General features: G+C 37.1%; 1 protein-coding gene across 2 annotated transcripts in view; it reads left to right on the forward strand.

The window, feature by feature from the left end:
* LOC145999062 (uncharacterized) overlaps positions 1-23,632 on the forward strand; it is a 104,176-nt gene that overhangs the window by 25,878 nt on the left and 54,666 nt on the right. For both annotated transcript variants that reach the window (XM_083136011.1, XM_083136012.1), the window contains exons 11-16: positions 2,696-2,803; positions 6,087-6,204; positions 7,284-7,413; positions 10,403-10,634; positions 15,671-15,880; positions 17,053-17,176. In XM_083136011.1, coding sequence (XP_082992137.1) covers positions 2,696-2,803; positions 6,087-6,204; positions 7,284-7,413; positions 10,403-10,634; positions 15,671-15,880; positions 17,053-17,176 — 922 coding nt within the window. The remainder of the gene's footprint in view (positions 1-2,695; positions 2,804-6,086; positions 6,205-7,283; positions 7,414-10,402; positions 10,635-15,670; positions 15,881-17,052; positions 17,177-23,632) is intronic.

The following is a 23,632-nucleotide window of genomic DNA, read 5'->3' on the forward strand; positions in this document are numbered from 1 at the left end:
AATTTATTGTGAAGCTACATGTAAACAATAGTACAAATTATTTGTGAAAATAAAATAAATACACAGCACTTTTTCAGTTACATGGTATCGTTGTTTTGAAGGTAGCACAAAAACCTTCTACAGTTTACTTAGTTTTCCACCTTTCATGGAATTTAGTCTGCATAACATTGCTTAACCACCTTCACAATAATACCTGTAAGAATGTTCTTGTTCTACTACAGCAAAAGAGACAAACAATAAGCAATTCCCAACACATCTTTCATCCATGGTGGCTGACAAAGAACTGGCGAGTGACTGCAAGTTAAAAATAGCTTCTACTTTCATTAAAAATATATTATATTTCCAGTATGTGCTGTAACAGAAATATTCGAAAAGGAACACTGTTAAATGTTATTTCACACTCTAGAATTTACAGCATATTCTCGAAAGTTGTTTTTAAAACTGATTTTGACTCTCTTTTCCATGGTTGAGCATACGTTGGCAACCACCATTGGCTCAACGTAAGACCAATGTCAATTTGCCAACCAACGTAAAGCCAATACTTCCCATATAATGACTGACGTTAGCCCAATGGTTGTGGTTACTTGGGATTGTGCAACAGCAAGGATTACAGGTTTTACAGATTTGTAGCATGCATGCGGTTCTCTCAAATTTTTAGTAAGGTATGAAGAAAAGAAACATTTTTAATGTATACATGTGACTTTTATGCATGAAAACTTCCAGTAACTTATTTCGAAATGCATCATGGTAATGTATATAAAACGTTCCTTTCTCCTAAGACGAAAATTTGCAGTCAGAACTGGGAGGAGGGAGTGCATAGGGTTACCAGGCATCCGGATTTTCCCGGACATGTCCTACATTTTAGCCTTATGTCCGGCGTCGGGGAGGAATTTGAAAAATATCATAAATGTCCTACATTTTGAGCGTCACATATTAATTAGGAAAGTAGGCAACAGAAAATATCATGCAAGCTACAAGTCTATGGACTGCGCTTCCAAACTCAATGGTGAAATTTATTTTGATTCAGTCATTCCCAAAAAGAAAAAGTTTGTCCTGCTATTAAAAATACGGAAAAACGGAAGCACTTAATGAACAAAGTTTTGGGACCACTTTCTGATGTCACTGTTAAATGCCTGAGCAGAATCTCTTGCCTTAGGGTTTATACTGATGGAACAAGGTGTTGCCATTCTTATTCAATATAATTTGATTGTAAAGTTGATTGATAGTCAAGAAAAAGTAAATAAATCAACAAATAGGTCAAGAAGTCAATACAAAGGCAATAAATTATTCTTGTGGTCAAGAATTTTTGCTATCATAATGACTGATTGGTTGATATAGTTTATTTTACTTAACTTTTTTCTGTCCCTTTGGTTAATCGCGAAAATGATAATGAATGGTGGTAAGGTAAGATGGATGAAGGGACAGTCACAAACATATAGGGACAACCAACACAGACCTCACATAAGATTATACTGGCTTGAGTCCAGACGCCAAAGCCTTGCTCGTCTGCCAAACACAGTTCAGGATGCATTAATACGAGAAAGCAGATATAAATCTCTTCTTAAATTCAGCTTCAGTTTTCATCTTAACTGGCCCTTTGGTAGGAGTTTTCAATAAATAAATATTTATTTTCTTAATTACTAATTTCCAATTTTACCTAAGTAGGGGTCAGATAAATAAACGTTAAGAAAAAGGTCTAGAAAAGTCCAGAAAAAGTCAAGAATTATGGATGTGTTATTTTGGTAGACACCCTGTTATTGAACTAAAGACTACCCAAGATGAAACTTCTCGAATTTTAAATTACGGCAATTGCTGAATATTTGTTTAACATTACAGGTCATAATTGAAATGTTCAGAGAGTACTTTTATTACCATCAGCCCATCAAACTAACGAGAGAAATTATTTTTTCATGAAGTCTGTAAAATGTCTGTTACTGGTTCCTATAATTTCAAAGAGTTTGACTGTCCACTCTAACATAAATATAGTTTGACTAAACCTGAAATTTTGATAAAAATTGTCTCCTCAGAGAAGTACCACTTAAATCATGTGGTATGATTGCAAGTCTTGAAATTTTGCATTTAAAAATTCATTAAGAATTATTTTTTTAAAACTGAAAAGTGTAATTTTTCATCTACTTTCTAACGTGCTCTATAGAAATATGTATTATTTATTGAGAATGTTTTGTGTCCTACATTTTGACTTAATGTCCTACATTTTGGGACAGCATGTCCTACATTTCCCTTACAGCGATCTGGTAACCCTAGGAGTGCAGTAACCAGAAGAGGAATTCTCCCTACAAATATCTGCATCAGCATTATAAATGGGATATCTGGATCTTGAAGTACTCGCTTTCCTGCAATGTGTTGCATGTGCTTTGTTCTACAACTATGATCAAACTGGTTATTGCTGTAGAGTTAGGTGCGTAACACATTGCAGTGAAGGGAGAATGTCAGGATCCAAGTGTCCCAATTTTGTTGCAGCACTGAAATGTTGATACATCTCAGTTCTAAGTTATAAATGTAACTCCATTTCCATGAAAAGTGGAACCACTTGTGCTCTGAACCTCTCATACATATTTTCAGCATATTTTGTAGTGTGTTAACAATCATACACATATTTAATGAGAACAATACTTAACTTAGTTATTAAAAATAAAATGAAGAGAAGAAATATATTTTTCTGCATATTTTTTAGGCTTGGCATTGCTTTCCACCAGGAAGAGAAAGTAGATTGGAGTCGTATTTCTGTACCTAAGAAAGATGATGTGATGACTGCACTTTATCAGAGGGTTAAAAGTGGTTTGTAAGTATTATTTATATAGAAATGATCCTTAAAAAGTTTGCAGAAAGTAAATTACTCATTTGAGCATGAATCATTTGAACATCCTGAGCAATAGATATCATTAGCCCAGGCAAATTCAGAGAAATGAATATATATATATATATATATATATATATATATATATAAAAGGCAGAAATTATTATTTCTTTTAGGATAAAATGATGATTCACTCACAAACTGGATTGGGGGATTAAATTGATACCAATTGTGAGGTACAGTTACCGTTCCACATGAGTGGAATTGGTTTGAATCTGATTATCAATACTGCTTATACCATTGCAAAGTTTGGATATCCTCTAATAATCATACATGTTCAAAATCTGACATCAATACAGTTCTTTTAGGAAATTTGCTATTTAGAGTTATATTTGGTACATATTGTGTCCACAAGCATTGTGACCATTCTTTCTCAGGTAGCACACATTGTCATCACTGCTCATGTGGACAAATTTACAAGGTGTTCAGTTTAAACGTATACTGCAAACTAAATTGTAAATATTTTATAATTCTCAGTATCCAGTGTTGGTAATTTGTGCAGTGTGGCTTCCAAATAGTGTCAGCAGGTGGCAGGATCTGTTCTTAGCAGACAGTGAACTGGTTTCAAATATTTTTTGCTACAACATTAGTTAAATGTGGAGTTGCTGCCATAAACAAGTGACTGCTAGTGCCTCTGTTAACACTCATATTTATAATATAACTTAATACACAGAATTGCATGCTTTTTGTGGAAAATGATTTCTGGACAATGTCTTGAATGGAATATCAACAGTCATGGACATATTTGGTCATAACGATCCAGTGACTGACTACTGCTTATGGCAATAACAACTCATGATCGTTTATCAAAAACCTTCTGCACCCACAACATGTAGGGCTAGGGTGGTGTGCTGTATCTTTGTATAGAGTAATTGGTCCACTGTTTCTTTAAGTCACTCGGGATGCATATGTCTACGAACAAATAGTCACTGATTCGAACAGGTGTTCTCGGGTTACCAGTCAGGTTAAATCGGCATTAGTTTCCAACGTTTTGAGTACATACATTACTCTCATCTTCAGGGAATGTAAAAATGGAGATCAGTGTAGGGTTATATATATGACTATGATGGGATGGAGCGATGAGTAAAGGAAGCCATAGCTATTTCACGGGAAAGCATCAATCTCAACTGGGACGTGGGACATTAGCTCAGTCAGGCCTGGAATCCTTTCCATAAAAATATGACACCTGCCAATGAGAACACCAGTATCCAGAGTGAGCCAATAGGAAGACAGTATCCAAACTCCACCCCACCATAGTCATATACTGGGTGGTCCAAAAGTCCCGGAACGGTCACATATCATGAGAAATACACATCAAATTGGAAAACGAAAAAATACTTGTCTAATAAGTGAAAGAAAGCTATTCAATGATATCACACTTGATTCCCCACCCCCACCCCCTGGGGGTGGGGCAGGTGCCAACTGTGAAATTTTAAATGGAACCCCCCAATTTGTATTGTAGAATCGGAAAGGGGACTTCATTCCGAGTGCAACGAGCTATCAACCATCCTCCTAGCTCAATTAGGAACGGAAATAGCATCCCTTTGAATATTTTTTGGATTTTATGAAATTTTCACTTTTTTTTTTTTGGGCGAAAATTTAAAATTGGCATATCTCCGTTCCTAATTGAGCTAGGAATATGGTTGGTAGCTCGTTGGACTCGGAATGAAGTCCTCTTTCCGATTCTACAATACAAAATGGGGGTTTTCATTTAAAATTTCACATTTGCCCTCTGCCCCACCCCCAGGGGGCGAGGGTGGGGAATCAAGTGTGAGATCATTGAATAGCTTACTTTCACTTACACATATTTTTTCGTATTCTGATTCGATGTGTATTTCTCACGATATATGACCGTTCCGGGACTTTTGGACCACCCGGTATATGTATAACCCTACACTGGTCTCCATTTTTACATTCCCTGAAGGGGAGAACAATGTATGCACTTGAAACGTTGGAAGCTAATGCCGATTTAACCTGGCTGGTAACCCAAGAACAACTGGTTAAATCGCATCACCAGGAAAGCTACAATTCCTTTTTTCAAATAGTAACTGATTTCTTATCTGTACTGGAAGAGAATGGGCATAGTTGGAGCAAGACAGCACAATTTGCCAACATCATGTATAGAAGTAAACTCCACCTCACGTGCACACACAAAAAAATAGAACTGAAAGTGAACTTCATTGCTGTTATCCATAGTATAACCAAAAAATATGATTTAAAATATAGCCAGAAATGTTCCTAAAATGTGTAAAACAGAATGAGGCTACTTTTAGTACTTGCTGTAACTTATATAGTGTGCTGAAGCAAAATTTTCATTGTTAATATCCATGATCTACAGTTACAGTACACTGTATTTTCTTTAGCTAATGTGCAATTTGTAAAACATTTATTTTGAAGGAAGAATGTATGAAACTGAATTTCTGTCAAGTAAAGTGCTCCCCTGTGCTTTGTGTATAGGGGGTGTGGGGTTAGGGCTCCACACTTTCTTGATCTCGACCAAGCTGCGGGTGATGTGATCAGCACCATGCCCCTGGCTGCCTTTACCCTCCCGAGTTTCCTAAAGGTACCCACTTTATACGATGCTGGGAGGACACTGGAGACACTTGAACAGGTTGAAAAAAATCCAGGTTCTCCCCCACCAGGGATTGAACCCCGGTCTCTCGCATGGTAGTCAGATGCCCTAACGACTGAGCTACAGCTGGAATATCTTTAAAATTGAACAGCAATAAGAAGGATGTTTTGGAATTTGTTATTTGAAAATCATGAAATCCTGTCTTCCGATTCTGACTTTTTAAAATTTTTAAGTCAACTTTATGTACTGGCAGCCTAATTGGAATTGGACCTACAGTTTAAAGTGGGATCCGAACCACTATGTGCCTCCACCGAGTATCGAACTCAGGGCCCCTTGATATAAGGTGGCGACATTATCACTTCACCATTTGGTGATGCACTTTCCACTGAATCTGTTGTCAAAATTTATGTGTGTGTAAAATAACAAGTCTTTGCATTGTGGTAATGCTGTCAACTTGTAATCAAGGGGTCCTAGGTCCAATTCCTGAAGAAAGGACATTGTACATTTGTTTGCTTCTCGTTTTAAATTGGTATTGTTTTAATTCGACTATCTGAGCATAAAATGAACTTCAGGCAACCAAACTAATTTTAACAGATCTCTTGTTGGTTGTCAAAAGTTTAGTCTGTTTCTTTATAGAGGTGCAGATTGCACAGTTAAGATTGATACAGAAGAATTTCCATGTCATTTGTTGCTGCTTGAGTGTTACTCGGAATTCTTTGTAGAGCATCATGGTCATGAAATCATATTGCCTAAGGTAAATCAAATAAGCTTCGGAGATGCTCCAGTAGTCTACTAGCAATCTCTTGAATAGGGTAGTATAATTTATTAACCAGTATGCTTGCTAAGTGTTTCCTTTGTGTAGTTTTCAAAAGCTTCAGAACTAAAGCAGATCTCTATGATGTCTTTGCTAAATTCAATTAGGCATTTCTGAAAAAAATATTAAAAAGTACAAGGAGGCCTGAATTTCATATATACTGAGAAGAATGGGTGTCCAGAAGAGGAATTCATGATGTACACTACATCATCAGATTTTTTTTGGATGGGGGGGGGAGGATGGAATAAAAATAGCAGACCTACGATAATGTATTAAGTAATAAACAATTTTAAACAATTAATAACTGAAGAAATTATTAGCACCCTATTAAATTGGTATTATTGTCAGTTCACAACAGTGACAACATAAAATAAAATGTGGAGTGGCAGAGGGGGAATATTTTTAGGGTGGGGGCAGTCACATTTATTATACAACTTAATAACATACAAAATACACATTGTGCTAAAAGAACATTTATTTATCTAATTTTTTGCATGTTGTGGGGGCACCCTGTTCAACTGGGTGCATGAATATGCCTAGATTGTAGAACCTAGGAAAGTAAAAGAGCATGAAACTAACAGTTCATTATAGTTGTGATTAGATAAAGACTTGAAGCACTCAATTTCCTTAGCAGCACTGTTGGTAGATCATTGGCAGAAATTGACAAGCACCCATATTAGATCCTTGATTGAGCCACATAATACTTCTATAAGCTATCCCATATCCTCCATGCAATAATAGCTATTTTGGAGAAAAATTGTAGTAGAAGTGACTGGCCCCTGTGGCGGAGTGGTTAGCACATCCCACTACGACGCCAGGGGTCCCGAGTTCAAATCCTGGCCTGGGCATGGATGTTTGTGAATGGCCATTCATCAATTTCATCACTCATCTCTATCTTCGCAAATTAGCCAAAAGTGGCACAAAAGCGAAGTAAAATAAACTAAATCAATCAATCATGTAGTAGAAGTGGCAGCCTTTGATATCTAATTTTGTTGCACTTCACCCTTTGATCTTTTCAGAAAAATGTCACCCCTAGGGCTTTTAAATTGATTTATGAATGGATGTTGAGCAGCAGGGATGAATTTCATATTTTATCACGTGAAAATATTCTGGAAATTATTACAGCAGCACACTACCTCAAAATTAAAGGTAATTATCTGTGATTGCACTAAGATATTATGTATAGTTGAAGAATAGATTACAGAAATCATAAAGTTGTAAATGCATTTAATAATTATGTGTAACATGATACTATTTATGGAGTTTGCTAGTTCAGGGTGTTAAGGACTTCATGGAAGGTAAGTGGGCTATGGTTGATACTAATTATGGAGGAATGCAATTAATTTTGTAGGTAACTAATAAATCGTACAAACACCAGTTTGTTTAGCTTAAGGGATCGTAAATAGGCTATGTGAAAGCCTGATATTCAAAGTTAATTGGCTGCAAGAGGTGTATCGTAAGAGGGGGTATAGCTCTGAAGAGCAATGTCAACACTTAACCAAGCAAAGGGCTTAGCATCGTGAAATAAGAACTACACTCTGGTAACTTTTCTAATGTTGGAAGTGGCCCAGCGCCCACTCAGTGTCGAATGACATGGGTACGTGGGGGAAACACTGGGAGGTAAAGGTGGTCAGGGGCGTGATGCCAATCACATCACCCCCACTCACGACTGGATCAAGAAAGTGTGGGGCGTTACCCACACACCCCCTATACGCCTTCATGGCATGGTGCTAAGCACAGGGGAGCACTTTACTTTTTTGACTCACGATTAAATTTAAACACTTCAATTGACTAGTCTGGCAGGGGTGTGAGATAAACAAGGATTTAGGAATGTTCGATACATGTAGATTTTGAAGTGACTATCGACTCGCTGGTTTGTAGATGAACACTGATGAAACTCTCCTGAAAAAAAACTCCTTTCCGATAGCATACTACTCCTCACTGTAACTCCTTTTGTAACATTTGGTAATCCAACTAAGTTAGAGGCAACAACTATTCACACCACAACTTTCTCAGTTCAACTGTTTGTATAATTCCGAGGCTACAACTGTGCACGCGATAGATTTCAGATACCGACTGGGGGAGAAATATTCTCTCGAGCTATTTAAATTAAATTTGAACTTTCGGCCATTGAGAGACCACGTCTCTTGCTAACAGCATTTTTCAGCATAAAACGGTGTGTGCATTATCTTTCCTGCGATTCTGGAAGAATTCGTATCAGCGGAATTTTACATCTGCTGAAGATCGCAGGTGGCATTTGCTTTTAAGAAGCTCTTTCCAGCTTCTTTCATACTCGGGCCCTTTTTATGAGGTGATTAGACTATTGGGCTATGGTGCCTGGGGTCCTGGGTTCGAGTCATGGCTTTGGCATGATACGAAAGTAATGATTAGTGCTGTTAGTATTTGGTTATTTACTATCTGTTTTCCACCCCTTTAGGCTAATTGATCCCTTCCATACATAATTCACAGATATTTTTCTTTCAAAGTATTTCTCAAGCTTTTATGTTGCTTTAAAATATGATGATACCTTATGACATGTGCCGGAAACTATGTTTGTCTGGAAATCAACCTCTGGTGAGCTGGAAAAATAAAACAAAGAGAAAGGGAGAATTTTAGGACATACATATCTACACTAGTTTTAAAATCACCAAGCAAATTGAGACATTTGTCATATCGATACTCAAGCCTTTGTGTGCCCTAGTCACAAAGTGTTCCTGCATGTGAGTTCAGGCAACTTTGAACTGCACTAATCAGCACTTCACTGTCCTTAAAATACCCTTCACTCACAGCAAACATCCTCCAATGAATGCCAGTCGCACACTAGGTCCTTCAGCTTGCAAAAATCAAATCACAGAACAAATTTAGCAGTTATTTTGGGCATCAATAATGTTGTTGTTTACTCCCAGGAGAAGTACAGATGAAATGACATAGATGTTACGCCTTTACAGGTGAAATGAATGTGTGGCAGTAGCCAACTGGTTACTGGATGCCCCTGCTCAAATCCTGTGTTGCTGCGGCAACCCATTTTTGTTTTCTTTCCATTGCTGACAGGAGTTGATGAACACTGTTTAACTTGGCTGTAAGTTTCTAAGGCAAGAGTATATAAAAGATTTTGCATCAATATGACAACTGCCTCAATTCACTCTGTGATTATTTTAGCAAGTAGTGTAGATACATACAGCGCCTGAAGTAGAAAATGTTAGCAGGGGATTTGTTTGGTCAAGCCTTGGGGTTAGCTTTTGGGGGTGCTCCTGTGGTTTAACATGGCAACAATGAATCAACTGGAGGGATGCTTTTGAGAAAAAATTTCTAGGTGAGGGAATACCATCCCCCTCACTTTAAGCACTGGATACATATGTAATAAATGTTTTCTTGTTTTCTTATTTTACTAGTTCACCAGAGGTTGATTTCCGGATAACTGTCATATATTTTGTTTACTTAAAGCATAACTCATGCTACTTGCTAATGTCTTAATATAGTAAAAGGTAAATCACTTACCTTTGCATGTTGGAAGACCCATGTCCACTATTTCGCATAGCTGAACTTGGGGTCCTTCAGTAATCATGAAAGAAACTGAATATACATTTATATGGTAATGACAAAATCATCCAAAGTGATGACCAGTGCACATCATTTATCTTCTTCCAGTCCTACAATTCAATGTAGACAACCCTTAGGATAACTCTATTTTACCTCCTCACTTGTTTCTATCAGTATCATGTAAGTGTAGTTTTTTGTTTTGTTTTTTTCATAATTTTCTGAGGAACACAAGTTGACCTTGACGAAACTGACATGCCAAAGGTGAATGATTTATGGTTTAGTACATTTTGTCCCTTTTATTCTTATAACACTTCAGTGTGATGGCATGAACAAGGAACGAGAAATTGCCAACCTCTGTGGCAGAGTGGCTAGCACATGGAGCTACAATGCCAGAGGTTCGAATCCCAGCCTGAGCATGGGTATTCTTTGTGAGTGTCCTTTCATCAATTTCTTGATATCATCACTCATCCTCATCTTTGCAATTAGCCAAAAGTGGCATGAAAGCGAAGTAAAATAAACCAAATCAATTAAGCGAGGGATTTGTGGTAAATCACCATTTCTAACTGGTTGAGAATTTTTTGTTGTTGGTGTTTTGCAGAACTCGAGGAACAATGCTGGGCCTTTGTTGACTCTGTGGAATGTTTCAGCGAAGAGACAGCTTTCTTGCTGTACAGTGAGGCAAAGAGATACAACAACACCTGCATAATGAAACTGATGCTTCCTCGCATAGTGAATTTCTTTTATGTCCTGGTTGCATCAAAGGACTTTTTAGAACTTGATGCTGATGAGGTTTGCACTCTCTTGCAATCAAATACCATTGCTGTCTACAGGTGAGCTTGCATTGATTAGGAAATACTTCAATTTTTATGATTTAACTCGGTGAGTGATTCCTATTGTTGTTCACTGGCTATCATTGTCACTCTTGTGTAGGTTTGGTTACGTAAAATTTATTGAATGGTATATTTTCTTTATCTTGGTTCTTTCATAGTCACAATAATTCTGATTTCTTGCCACGAAAAAATTGAAAGATATGAAATTGTACAGTTGTCTCTCTTTTGAAAAAACAACAGCAAAAGGGACTTTTATTTGCCTGTTAATTTACCTTTTGTGAGTCACTGAAATCGACAAAGTTTTTTTATTTTTTTATATAAGGACACTAACCTAACTCTCTAGCCTTTTTAAACCAGAAGGTTCATGGCTGCAGCAACACAAGCCTTCCATCTGTCTCTCTCCTGGGCAAGTTCAATCCTCTTTTCCAAGTGTACCAATTTCCTTTAGGTCTATCTCAATGTTATCACTCCATCTTCATCTTGGCCTTCCTATAGATTTCTTTCCATCAGGTTTCTCAACAAGAATCCTCTAAATTCTTCTTTCATCTCCCAATCGTGCCACATGGCCTGCTCACCTAAGTCTTCTTGATTTAACCATTCTGATAATATCTGGAGATGAATACAAATTATGTAGTTCTAGACTGAAATGCCCCAGGCAAGTAAATGCTCAGAACATTCCATGTACATAATTTAATATCCTGATTCCTACTGAACATCCTATACTTAGTCCAGGAACCTCCGAAAGTAGTCCTCGCCCAGAAATCCGAATGAGATAATATTTTACCTCCGGAATATTTTTCCTTGGGAACATCCGTAGCCTCATAGTGCTGATTCTTTACATACATTTTTTACAGTGCAGAGTTGTCAGCTCTACATCTAACCCTCAATATGAATGGAGGACTGCATTTATCTTGATAAAAAGACAGTATTATTATATAACTGTAAAGAAGATACATATAAAGGCACTTTCAATTTGCAGCTTGCTTGAACCTGTGCTTCAAAATCTCATTCTCTTTTTTTCAAGGCAGTTACTCGTATGACCACTGTTGACATTGAATTGTGCTTGAATCCCACACATAGTTACCAACTTACTACAGTGCGCTCTCTTTAATTCGAACTTGGATAATTCGAACAAAAGCACATTCCCCTTGAAACCCCTATCTAAAACAATGTTAGAAATGACTACTTAATTCGAATTTTGAAGGTTAAATTTGGATAATTCGAAGTCAGGTTTCCAATAATTTAACATAAATCTTTCCAATAAAGACCAAAGTGGTTGCTACATAAGAAATTCCAACAGATCACTCGTCGCCCTTTTCTTCTTGAAAAGGTTGTTTTTATGGTTAACAGATGTGTCGACGGCAGATAAGAGAAGGCAGTGGTAATCCCCAGAGCTTTTGTTTGTAGGAATGTGACCTTCACCCTCTCAGAAATGAGTTGAGAGGGGAGCGGATAGCCAGACAGAAGGGGTCATTTGTCTGTGTTCTAGTGGAGTCACAATATCGAAACGTGGTGCGTACAGTAGCTTAACATTAGATAAGAAAGTTGAAGTGCGTGCGAAAGAGAAAGCATGTTAGAAACGACGACTTCCCCGATATTGACGCGTGTGTTTTAAAGTGGTTCAAACAATCATGTGATGTGAATATTCCAATAAGTGTACTGTTTCTGGATGGAGATATTGATAAAGCATAGCAGTTGTAAGAAGGTGTACTGTTTGCATATTAATGCAGTTTTATGTTTAATACACTGTGTTATTTATTGGTGTTTTTTTTTATATTCTGGTTAATTCGAATTTTGGATAGTTCGAATTAAAGAGAGTCCACTGTATATTATCATTCATGGTAACAATAATCCATGCAGGTTAGTTTTTATCCAAAGAAGAAATTAATCTTAACCTCAAAATCATACGTCTTTGCACAAAACTAATTCCAGTAGAGTAACGGTGAGGTTTTAAATTGCACTTTTATCAGTACTCATTAACATAGGGTATCTCTGCTAACACTTTAGGGCACGTTGATGTTTCTAACATGAGAACAACTGTCTTGAAAAAAATGTTAGTTTTTTGAAACATTCATAACTATAAGGAAGCTCCATATTGTACCCTTTTATACATTTTTAAGCATTTGCAAAGAAACAAAGAGTACAATGCGCACATTCAACAAATTCTGCTGCGAATTGTGATTTGGTTCAGTAACATGTTTATCTGAGCAACACATTTAGTTGCAACAACTGAGCAAGTGATGTCCATTTTTTTCAGCCTTTATCAGCTGTGATTTATGTACCCATCCAGAATAACCCAGGCTATGTAATTGTATAAGACCTTAACAAGGAATTGCATTCAGAGAAAAAGCGAATTGTAATTAGGGCGATCAGTATATATCCTTCCATTCAATATAATTTTCAAAATTTCAACTAGGGATGGAGCATTATATTTTTATGAACATGGATATAGTACCGGCCGCGGTGGCTCAGTCGGTAACGCGTCTTACTACTATGCTAAAGGTCCCGGGTTCGATCCCCGGCCGGTTCAAATCCGGGAACTTTTCTAACGGTGAAAGCGGCCCCGGCGCCCACCCAGCGTCGAATAACATGGGTACCTGGGGGAAACCCTGGGGGGTAAAGGCGGTCAGGGGCGTGATGCTGATCACATCACCCCCACTCACGACGGGATCAAGAAAGTGTGGGGCGTTACCCCCACACCCCCTATACGCCTTCATGGCGTGGTGCTATGCATAGGGGAGCACTTTACCTTTTTTGGATATAGTACCAATGCAGACTCCACGAAAATTGGTCCTTTTCCATGTAAATAACAAGATCGATTAATATGGAATTTATTATTGTTTTTAATTGCATTAAGGTTTACATGTTTGTGAATGCATATATTTACGCATGCATAGTGCGCGTGCGTGTATAATGTGCACTCTGGTTTTGGATGGGTAAAAGTGGAAAAAATTATATCTCATATATAATGCGCAGTACAATCCAGTTTCAAGAAATGGCTTTCTTAGTTGTAGGTTGTAAATCTGTTGCTACGCTGATCAAGAGTGAATGACGTCATACCTATTCATTTCTTCTTTTTCAAAATATATACTATTTCTTTCCGTGACTAATGTAAGATTTATACGAGTCACATTTAGGACATTTGTGGCCGCGGTGGCTCAGTCGGTAACGCGTCTGACTACCATGCTAAAGGTCCCGGGTTCGATCCCCGGCCGGTTCAAATCCGGGAACTTTTCTAACGGTGGAAGCGGCCCCGGTGCCTACCCAGCGTCGAATAACATGGGTACCTGGGGGAAACTGGGGGATAAAGGCGGTCAGGGGCGTGATGCTGATCACATCACCCCCACTCACGACGGGATCAAGAAAGTGTGGGGCGTTACCCCCACACCCCCTATACGCCTTCATGGCGTGGTGCTAAGCACAGGGGAACACTTTACCTTTTTTTTTTTTTTTTTTTTTACATTTAGGACCTTCCAAATAGCAGTTAGCAGCAAAAGATTCCTTCCATTAAGGAATTTACACACTCCATGTATGTCATATTATTTGGCCAGTAATACATTTTAATTTTTATTTTCTTTTCCTTATGTTTTCTTTCATCCAAAGTACCATAAAAATCAGAATGTTTCTTCATTTTTTGATGAACTTATTTCAACTGCATGTCACATTAGTGTTGTTATCTTGTATGGAATACTGTTTCCATATTCAGAAACTGCAGGATTCAAGCTTTACAATGATATATAACATGATAGGGTTCCGTAAACATGAAAATCAATGCAAGTGTCCCAGAATCATGGAATGACCCTTACGGTTTCATGTTGGCTGTCTGAATTATTCCGTGCATAATATGCACCACAGTTTTTGGGAGCAAAAATTTTGGGAAAAAGTGTGCATTATACATGAGTAAATATGGTAATTTGCACATTTCACCAATAAAAGTTGCATCTGCAGCCTATATGCTTCACAGACAAATGAAGTAAAAAATTGCTATATTTTTAGAATGTCACACACATAATGCACTTTTGTTAATGCTTTTCACGCATTCAGTATATGCCATCATACTCAAGTTTTTTCTTATTTGTTAGCAGACACAATAAAGTACTTCATAATTATATGAAATCAGTATACTATGAATATTTTAATCCAATCTCATGTCTACAATGTTTAATTTTGTGCGTAAAATGTCACACACTTAATGCTGGAATGCCCCCAGTATAAAATTAACTGATACTGGTAACTGATATTCTACTGATCCAATATAAAAATTGCAAATGCTCCTTGAAGAATATAAATTGTTCATTAATCTTCATAATTAGTATATGTGACCAGGCGACCTCAATAGGTTTGCTTTGGTAAGGAACTACATATTTCGATTTTCACTTTACTGAACTAGGGCATATGAATTATGTGTTTGTAATCATGAAATTATAACAAAGTGGCAGAATTTGTCGCTAAATTATAGACATATAGTTTAATCTGTCCCATCTCTCTTAGAAACAAACATCTAGTGGTAGACCTCTTTTGGTTAAATGCATTGTTGCCATTAATCCTCACTTTGTCAACAATCACATGTAGTCTCGAACTCCATTCATCACAAATTTCCCAACCATCATTCATAGGATTGAATCAGAGTGAAACAACTGTTCCAAAGATTCCGATTTTGTACTAGTTCCTTCCTAATTATTATTTGAAATGTAATTATTTTGTAATGTTCACTCCATTTATGAATTGTGACAAGTCATTTACCAATATATAAGAAACTTAAATAACAATCAACAACTGCAAGAACATAATTGTTGCCAGCCCCTGTGGCAGAGTGTTTAGCACATCGCACTATGACGCTAGGGGTCCTGGGTTCGAATCCTGGCCTGGATGTTTCTGAGTGTCCATTCATCAATTTCATAATATCATCCTTCATTCCCATCTTCGCAAATTAGCCAAAAGTGGCACAAGAAGCGAAGTAAAATGAAGCAAATCAAATCAAATCAAAAACATAATTGTTATTGTCTGACCACTTTTTAATTATTTTCATTGTGCAGTGAAATGGATGTGTTTATGAGTGCTGTGAGGTGGTTGAATTATGATTGGCAAAACAGAAAAACATATACCACGAGGATTATATCTTGCATAAGGTTTGGGCTCATCTTACCTTGGCATCTGGTTCAGATTCAAAGGAACAACAGGAACAGAGAGATTGTACAGGTAGCCAGAAACCAAGATGTGCAACGTATGATTGAAGATGGCTTGGCGTGAGTATTATATTTTGTGTTTGAATCGCAGAATTCACCTTTAAAATAAAGCATAGATTAATTGTATTAATATAAGTAATGTGCTATTACTTTGTATTATGGTAAAGAATGCAAATCAATATGTTTGAGGATTTTTATAACTAAAAAATACATTTTTGCGAATAGCAATAAAGTACTGATATAAAATTCACTAACATTATTAACCATTAATTTGTTAATCAGATAAGAAATGCATATTTTGTGCAGAGTTTGAATGATATAATCAACTCCATAATTAATGTGTTTGTCCATAGCCGTTCATAGTTTTTGTCTTAAAAAGCTGTGAAATAAACGAAATAAGGAAAGTAAGATTAGTGATTTCACTGATACGACATTATTCATAACCCATTAATTAATTTCCATCCTATTAAAAATTGCACCATTTCTGATTAAATTAATAATGGCAAGGAATTTATCAAAGTAACACATCTTGCCTCCATCACAGGAGAACCAGATTGGGAAAATGTAAATAGATAATTGGACTTGAATTAATATTACTTATGTAATTTCAAATACACTATAATACTATGTCCTGTAAATAACATTATGTATTGGGTATAATATTGGTATACACAGTAGTATAATACCATTTACATGAGGTGTGATTTGAAAGAAATTAATGTCTTACCGTACCTACATTAGTAACAACTTCAAAGCATTTCCCATCCACTGTAGCACATGTTTGTGTTTGATGTTATCACAGAAACAGAGCTGAAAGTCATCTTCTGAAGGGTGCTTTAGGAGAGGTTCAATTATTCTTTTGACCTCTTCTACCAGCATGTAATGCCTTGCCTTATGTATGTAATTTATTATTAGAAACGAGAAAAGATCACTTGAAGCAGTGATTGATTGATTTTATTTTTCTTTACTTTTCTGACACTTTTTGGTAATTGCAAAGATGAGGATGAATGGCGATAAGATGAATTGATGAAAGGGCTATCACAAATACTCATAAAGAACACACCACACAAATCTCGGAGATTTGTGTATTAGTCCAGATACCAGAGCCTCTTTGGTCTGTAACATTGTAGTTTCCGCCATGTACTATGTGGAAGTGAGATTGACTTTTGGCTCTTTTGCTTATGGGAAAATAAATTACTGTTGATTATGACTGTTCTTTTTCTTTCTTGCAGCTACTCTATCTCAAAGCACTGGTATGCGGACATTACAAATGACTCTCTCGACTGGGTAGAAGAACTCGGACTGAAGAAACCTGTCCCTAGGAATTTTCTCACAGTACCCAATGAAGACCAACCGGTATTTAGGCATTTTAACTCATTTTCACTCTTAGTATTTATTTTTAATAGGGATGGGACTGATTAATCTGTACTCTATCGGTATCGGCCAATATAGGCATATCAGTGTATCAGTTTATCGGTAAAATTACCTATTATTTTACTGATCCAATATATCGATAAATAATTTTGTGCAAAATTCTGCCATTTTGTTGTAATTTTTATGGATAATCTCCGTGCCCTACTTTGTAAATATGCAACTCCTTTTGCACTGCAGTCACCTTGAAGCACATATATATCAAGGAGGTCAATGAACCTTTCATGGTTCTTCATGGACCATTTCTAATTTTATATCGGATCGGTAGAATATCGGTTATCGGTATTGGTAAATTTCATATCTTTTATTGGCCAAAATTTCATATCGGCCCATTCCTAATTTTTAATTGTGTACAGTCTTGCAAAATAAATTCCACAAATAGTCGCCCACATGTTGAATATTCTGGCAAAATGGATTGACATGCTAATTGTGCAACATTCCTCCTGTGCACTACACTCTACACCAGGGAGTGATGTAAAGGTGTACCCATATATTGTAGCCAGCCGTAGACATGAACAACTCAAAGTATTTCAGGGCTTGCGGGGTTGAGTAAGGAAAGTTCAAAATCCACCAGTAAAACTTTATTTAAATTTACTCATGTGAATTTACCAGTTTAGCACACCTAGACCAGATGACGTCACTGCTCCGAAGGTCTAGAAGATAAGGGAGGGCAGGGGCCATCCATTTATTCCTCGCAGTGAGGTGTCTGTGGAATGTTAGGGATGTGTTTTTAATTTAGGGGCATCAATTTGTGAGTGTAACCAATTGCAGCCTTTGTAGTCATCACATGCTGAGCTGTCTGAGGACAACATGCGAGAGCATCCAAGTCAATTGCGAGGGACAGGCCAGGTGGCCCACGAAATTACAAAGGTTTTGGAATCAAGAAATATCACAGAGTCACTGAGGCTACTGCAAGGGAATGGACAGGTTTGTCGGTATGTCCAGGCAGTAGCAAGAGATGGTGAGGTACAAAGGATAGGTCTGGAGGCACCCAGGTGACTTGGGCTTAGGCTGCCACGACCTAAGGGTAACACCACAGATTAATAAGATCGCTTACTTCCTATCTCTCCTTTGTAATCTGTGCGTATACCAAACCGGACATGTGGAGCCACCCTACGGCTGTTTCGAAAGGTAAAGTGTTGTCATAGCAACCTCTCCGCCAATCATATCTTACTCTTGGCAGTGACAGTTGAATGCGTCTCAGCGCAATGATTCGCTCACCCCACCCTTCCATTCCTGCTTTTATTTTCTGCTAATAATTCGGGACATATCTCGTAAAGTCGAATTAATTATTTTATTTAAGTGCATAAAAATGTTCTACAAGGATAAATACCATTGTTCAGTTAATGCACGTTACGTTTGAATGATTTCTACATCTAAGTTACGAGATATATGGAATAAGTAGCCCAGAAGCACAACATACGAAAATAATTTCAAGTTCCTGAAATTCCAGCACGTAAATCATTCCGTTGTGCATGAAAAATGGTCCGTGTATTATCTGTGGTAATAAGTATTTTTATTTCGTATTCTCCCTATTATGCGTTGCTTTTCTGACATTTTGGGCAAATCGCGATGTTATCTTGTGTAAACTCTACGGCGATTACTTTGTTTGTAGATCAATGCATTTTACCCCTCCCTCGTCGTTTTTTATTTAGCGTCGCATTTTTCAATTTTAGGGTAATCGCGACGATGCTATGAAAAATTGATGACACAAAAAAGCTCTAACAGGGATTCGAACCCAGGACCCCTCCATTAACCGAACAATGGTATTTATCCTTGTAGAACATTTTTATGAACTTAAATAAAATACAGTAGAGCGTCGATTATCTGAAGTAATTGGGGGACATGGGTGTTCGGAAAACTGGTTTGTTCGGATAATCGAACTGTACATGTTTGCACCGTGAGAAGCTCTTCTTGGGGGCGCACAATCCTTCAAACTGCGCGGAGCGGCACGCCTCAACTATAAGCTGGCGCAGCTGTTGCTGTGAACAGCTTTGATACTGCCGCTACTTCTACAGCCAGTGCCAAACCGACAGAAGTGTGCTGATTGTTGAAACACAGCGACTGGCGGCTTGGCCGGTCAGCAGCGCCTTATGAAGGCCCCATTAGAAGCAATGTTCTGCCAGCGGTGGCTCAGTGCGGCGACTACTGTGGGAAACTTGGTTTGGGAGTGAGGGGGATGATGGACGGTAGGGTGGGAGAGTAACAGGTGCGAGCGAGTACACAGTTCGGTTAAGCGGTCGTTCGGTTGACCGACGTTCGGATAATCGACGCTCTACTGTAAATACTACGACCTTACGAGATATGTCCCGAATTATTAGCAGAAAATAAAAGCAGGAATGGAAGGGTGGGGTGAACAGATCATTGAGCTACCCAAAGTGTTCTAAAGGGCGCTCGAGCCATGTTGCAACATTTCCCAAATTGTCTCTTTCTCTTCATAACAATTGCTGCACAGTTTAACGTGGGTGGCAATCTGCAGGATACAGCATACTTAATACCAGCAACTGTTTCTGGTGCCGTCACTGTAATTTTCTCCCTTGTGTAGGCCTACCATATTCAATTGCAAGATGTAGACACTTCTGATTTACCAACGTAGAAAATTCCATTCATCTGTCTATGGCCTCATAAAACGAAAGACAAATGCATCCACTTTCTCTGCAATTGATATCAGTGGAGTACCCTGAGAGGGTGGGGGGGGGGGGGGAAATTTGATGCTGAAAATGCCAGGGAAACAAAAGACAGGATTCGAAGGTTTTGTCTCAGGAAATAAGAATAAATCATAAAACGTATATTAAAAACTACTGATGGAACATTAACGCTATTCATCTAACAAAACCATTACAAATCGGCTGGCGGCTTGTAGGTATGAAATATACTGGAATAAAAGATACATACATATAGTCAGTCAGTACTTGTTTTCCAAACTTAACCACCATCCTAAGAAAATTGGGGACCTACAAGTGAGTAGCGTAACCCAGTCTGGGAAATCTCCTATAACAGCTGAGGGTTCGATGTGCTGACCCTACGTCACCCCATTACTGGTTGAAGATCTCCACACCTCTAGGTAGGGTTGTGGGAGGCAGACTGGCAGTCAGTTGATAGGCCACGGAACTTCCAGGGCTGTAGAGCAGTGGATCTCAACCTTTTTCAGTTGGGGACCCACCTTGAAGGATATTACACTTCATGGGACCCATAAGATGGGAACAAGCGGAATTACTTTGTAGGGGTGTGCACCTAGTCTATAATCATATATTTGCTCTTTTACAACAACACGGCCTGAATTTAAATTGTTAAAACAATATATCTAAGTAATTTAAGGTAATAGGTTTTTAAGACCCAGTTAACAAAGTTTCGAACCCAACTTCCCGACCCACCATATGTCCCCTCAGGACCCAGGAGTTGGTCGCACCCTATAGGTTGAGAAACTATTCTGTAGAACCATGGGTTATGTTATGCTGTAGATGAAAGTAAATATTTTACACTACAGTTAATTTCTATCACAACTTACATTCAGTGTTCTGTAGATGAAATAGTATTTTGGACAATACGACATAGAAACTAGTTCAGTGCCATCTGCCATGAGAGAATAGAATAAAATAATAGTTATGAGTGACACAGCTCATTGGGGAAGTCATCAAACAGAATAATTTCTGGAATAAAATTGTAATTGTTTTAATTCTATCAGTCTATTTCTCTGTAAAAACTACTATGATGGTGATAATGAATAGTTATAGGAAAATAGAGTAAGAAAAGGTCACACCTTACACAAGTTAACCAAGAATGCCTATATAGCAACCACCCCATCTCGAAGTTGTACCTATATGGAGACGCATAGTGGTTCGGATCCCACTTTAAACTGTAGTTCCAGCCCCGATTGGCCTTACTGTGAATAAAGTTGACTTAAAACACCAAATCAATCAATCAATCGAAGTTGTATGAAATTTCGCTTTTCTGGTTTGCATGAGAGTAATTTCAACCCATTTCTAAAAACGTGTGAATGTTTGTAAGATATATTATTAACTAATCACTGCATGCTTATTCATTTTAGTATTTGTCAAAAATCCCTAATTTTTAATCTAGAATGGGAGTAGGAGTATGTCATACAAGCGAGTTTTGTTCGAAGTTACAACAACTTGTACTTACTGGAACCACTCTTCATATTGACTATAATTTCATCATATGGCATTACATATTTCATAGTTACACAAAAATCTGGACTCGAAATATGAATGTCTTAGAATAAAAAACAAAGCAGTCATTGAGTATGTATGATCAAGCTAGATAAGCACACTCCCAGCCCCCCACTCCTAAACACACACACAATGGAATTAAAAATACACCACTGAAAGATCTTATCCTGCACAGATATGTATTTTATATATTCATATACTTAATACAGTACTGAAGATGATACAATCCATGCATTCAGAATAAATATTGCACATGAATTTTTTAAAGCTAATTAAAAAACAAAAGAAATGTGCAAATTTCCAGCTGATGACAAAGAAACCAACAGTATTTTTTGCAATTTAGAGAGATTTCACACCAAAGTGACATGTCACATATGCCACTTGGAAATGAACCAATGAACAGCAACATTTCACTCATAGTGGATGCCATATTAACAAAATACCTGCTACTTCTAAATAATGTCACACATTATTCTAGTCAGTCAAAAAGAAAGTGAACATAAAGAGTTAATAAATAATCATTCTTTCAAGCTTCACACTATCAGGTCGATCATTGGTGCATGTTTCTCATATCATCCCTTTCATCAAGAAGTAAATTTAACTTGGCCTCGTATTGAACATAGGTGTCTCACTCATGATGATTTTCTGCAAGGGCTAGACCATCCAATGTGTCATGTCTAAATGTTAAGTGATTGGCTTATTCCTACCTAATGCGTAGATTATACTTTCCTCAAACTTTTGATCTTACCAATTATTGACCAGGTTGGGAGATAATGAAAGCACTTTAAGAAATGTCATTACCTTTTTGAGAAGAGCTGGGCCCTTATACTGTCTCTGAGGAAGTTCGTAGTTTTGTGTATATACTTTGCAAGTCTTTATAACATTTCACTTTCAACCTTTCTCAAGGGGCTCTTCACACCCATTTTTTAACTCAGGTATGGGTTCGATACCCGGTGGAGACCCATAGTGTTTCGGATCCCACTTTAAACGGTAGTTTCAACCAAATTAGCCTTTCTGTGCATAAAGTAGACCTAAAAGAACAGTTCAAACTCAAGTAAGGATATTAGATAAGAGGATTCTTCCTCACATACATTGAATGGCCCAATATGGTCATTATGCCTACAAGTCCCAAAATTTATTTCAAGCATCTTACTTCCAATTACACATATAAATTATATTGTTAGCATTAAACATATGGAATATAAAGTAAAAGACTATAAGAAATCCTTAAAACCCTACATCAAATAATTTCCACTCTATTGAATATTATCATAATATTGTTAATGAAATTCCATTAGACAAACCATTGTGTCATACTGATAGGTTTCTTGGTCGGACACTCACTATGGTGACATGTTATACTTCACCAAGAATGAATGTACATGTTGAAATACTCCAGAAGAAGAGAACAGTTTCAGAGTAAGTACATTACTCTTAATGATTTAATACTCATACTGTGGAAATGTAAAACATTATATTCTATTGCTAATAACAAATGTAAGGGAAAATAAACAAACACGTTGTTATTCAGGTATATATATATTTATTGAATCACTAGTAATTAATATATTTTGCATAAGGTATGATAATCTCTTTGAGGTCCTACAGACTTTCACTGGAATAAATGTTACTGAAATTATTAAAGCATCATTAACACACTCAACCAACATTTCCACAGTAGGTTCACATATGTATAGTCTCAAACAGAAAAATGTGTGCATTTTATTTCCTTTAATCAAACTTTTCAAATATTTTACAGGACTGTTTAGCTGAAAATCATATCTTTTTCAACCATCCTGCTTGGAATATTTAGTGAAACATTAAATACATTTGTTTCTAACATCCTCAAGCAATGTATCGTGTTGTTAGGTGTTATGTACTTTAAGCAAAATTTATCTCTAAAGCATATATCTTTTTAATGCAGAAAAGGGAAAATACAATTTCTTATGCATGAACCACATAACTGATGACAATGTTATTCCATAAGAAATGCAATATACTTACTTGGTTCTACATCTGGGTATGCATCATGCACTAACTTATTTCTATTAGAATTCATAAACATATTCTCTGAAAAATTGTCTCCACAAACTCTGTAACTTTTGTATATTTTGTGCCTCAAGTCCTTTCGCCATATTTTCTCCAACTATATCTCAGCTCTACGAGAAAAATAAAAGACGAAAAATTATTT

The sequence above is a fragment of the Lepisma saccharinum genome, chromosome 14 (assembly GCF_977018435.1).
Source record: "Lepisma saccharinum chromosome 14, izLepSacc3.1, whole genome shotgun sequence".
Classification (NCBI taxonomy): Eukaryota; Metazoa; Arthropoda; class Insecta; order Zygentoma; family Lepismatidae; genus Lepisma; species Lepisma saccharinum.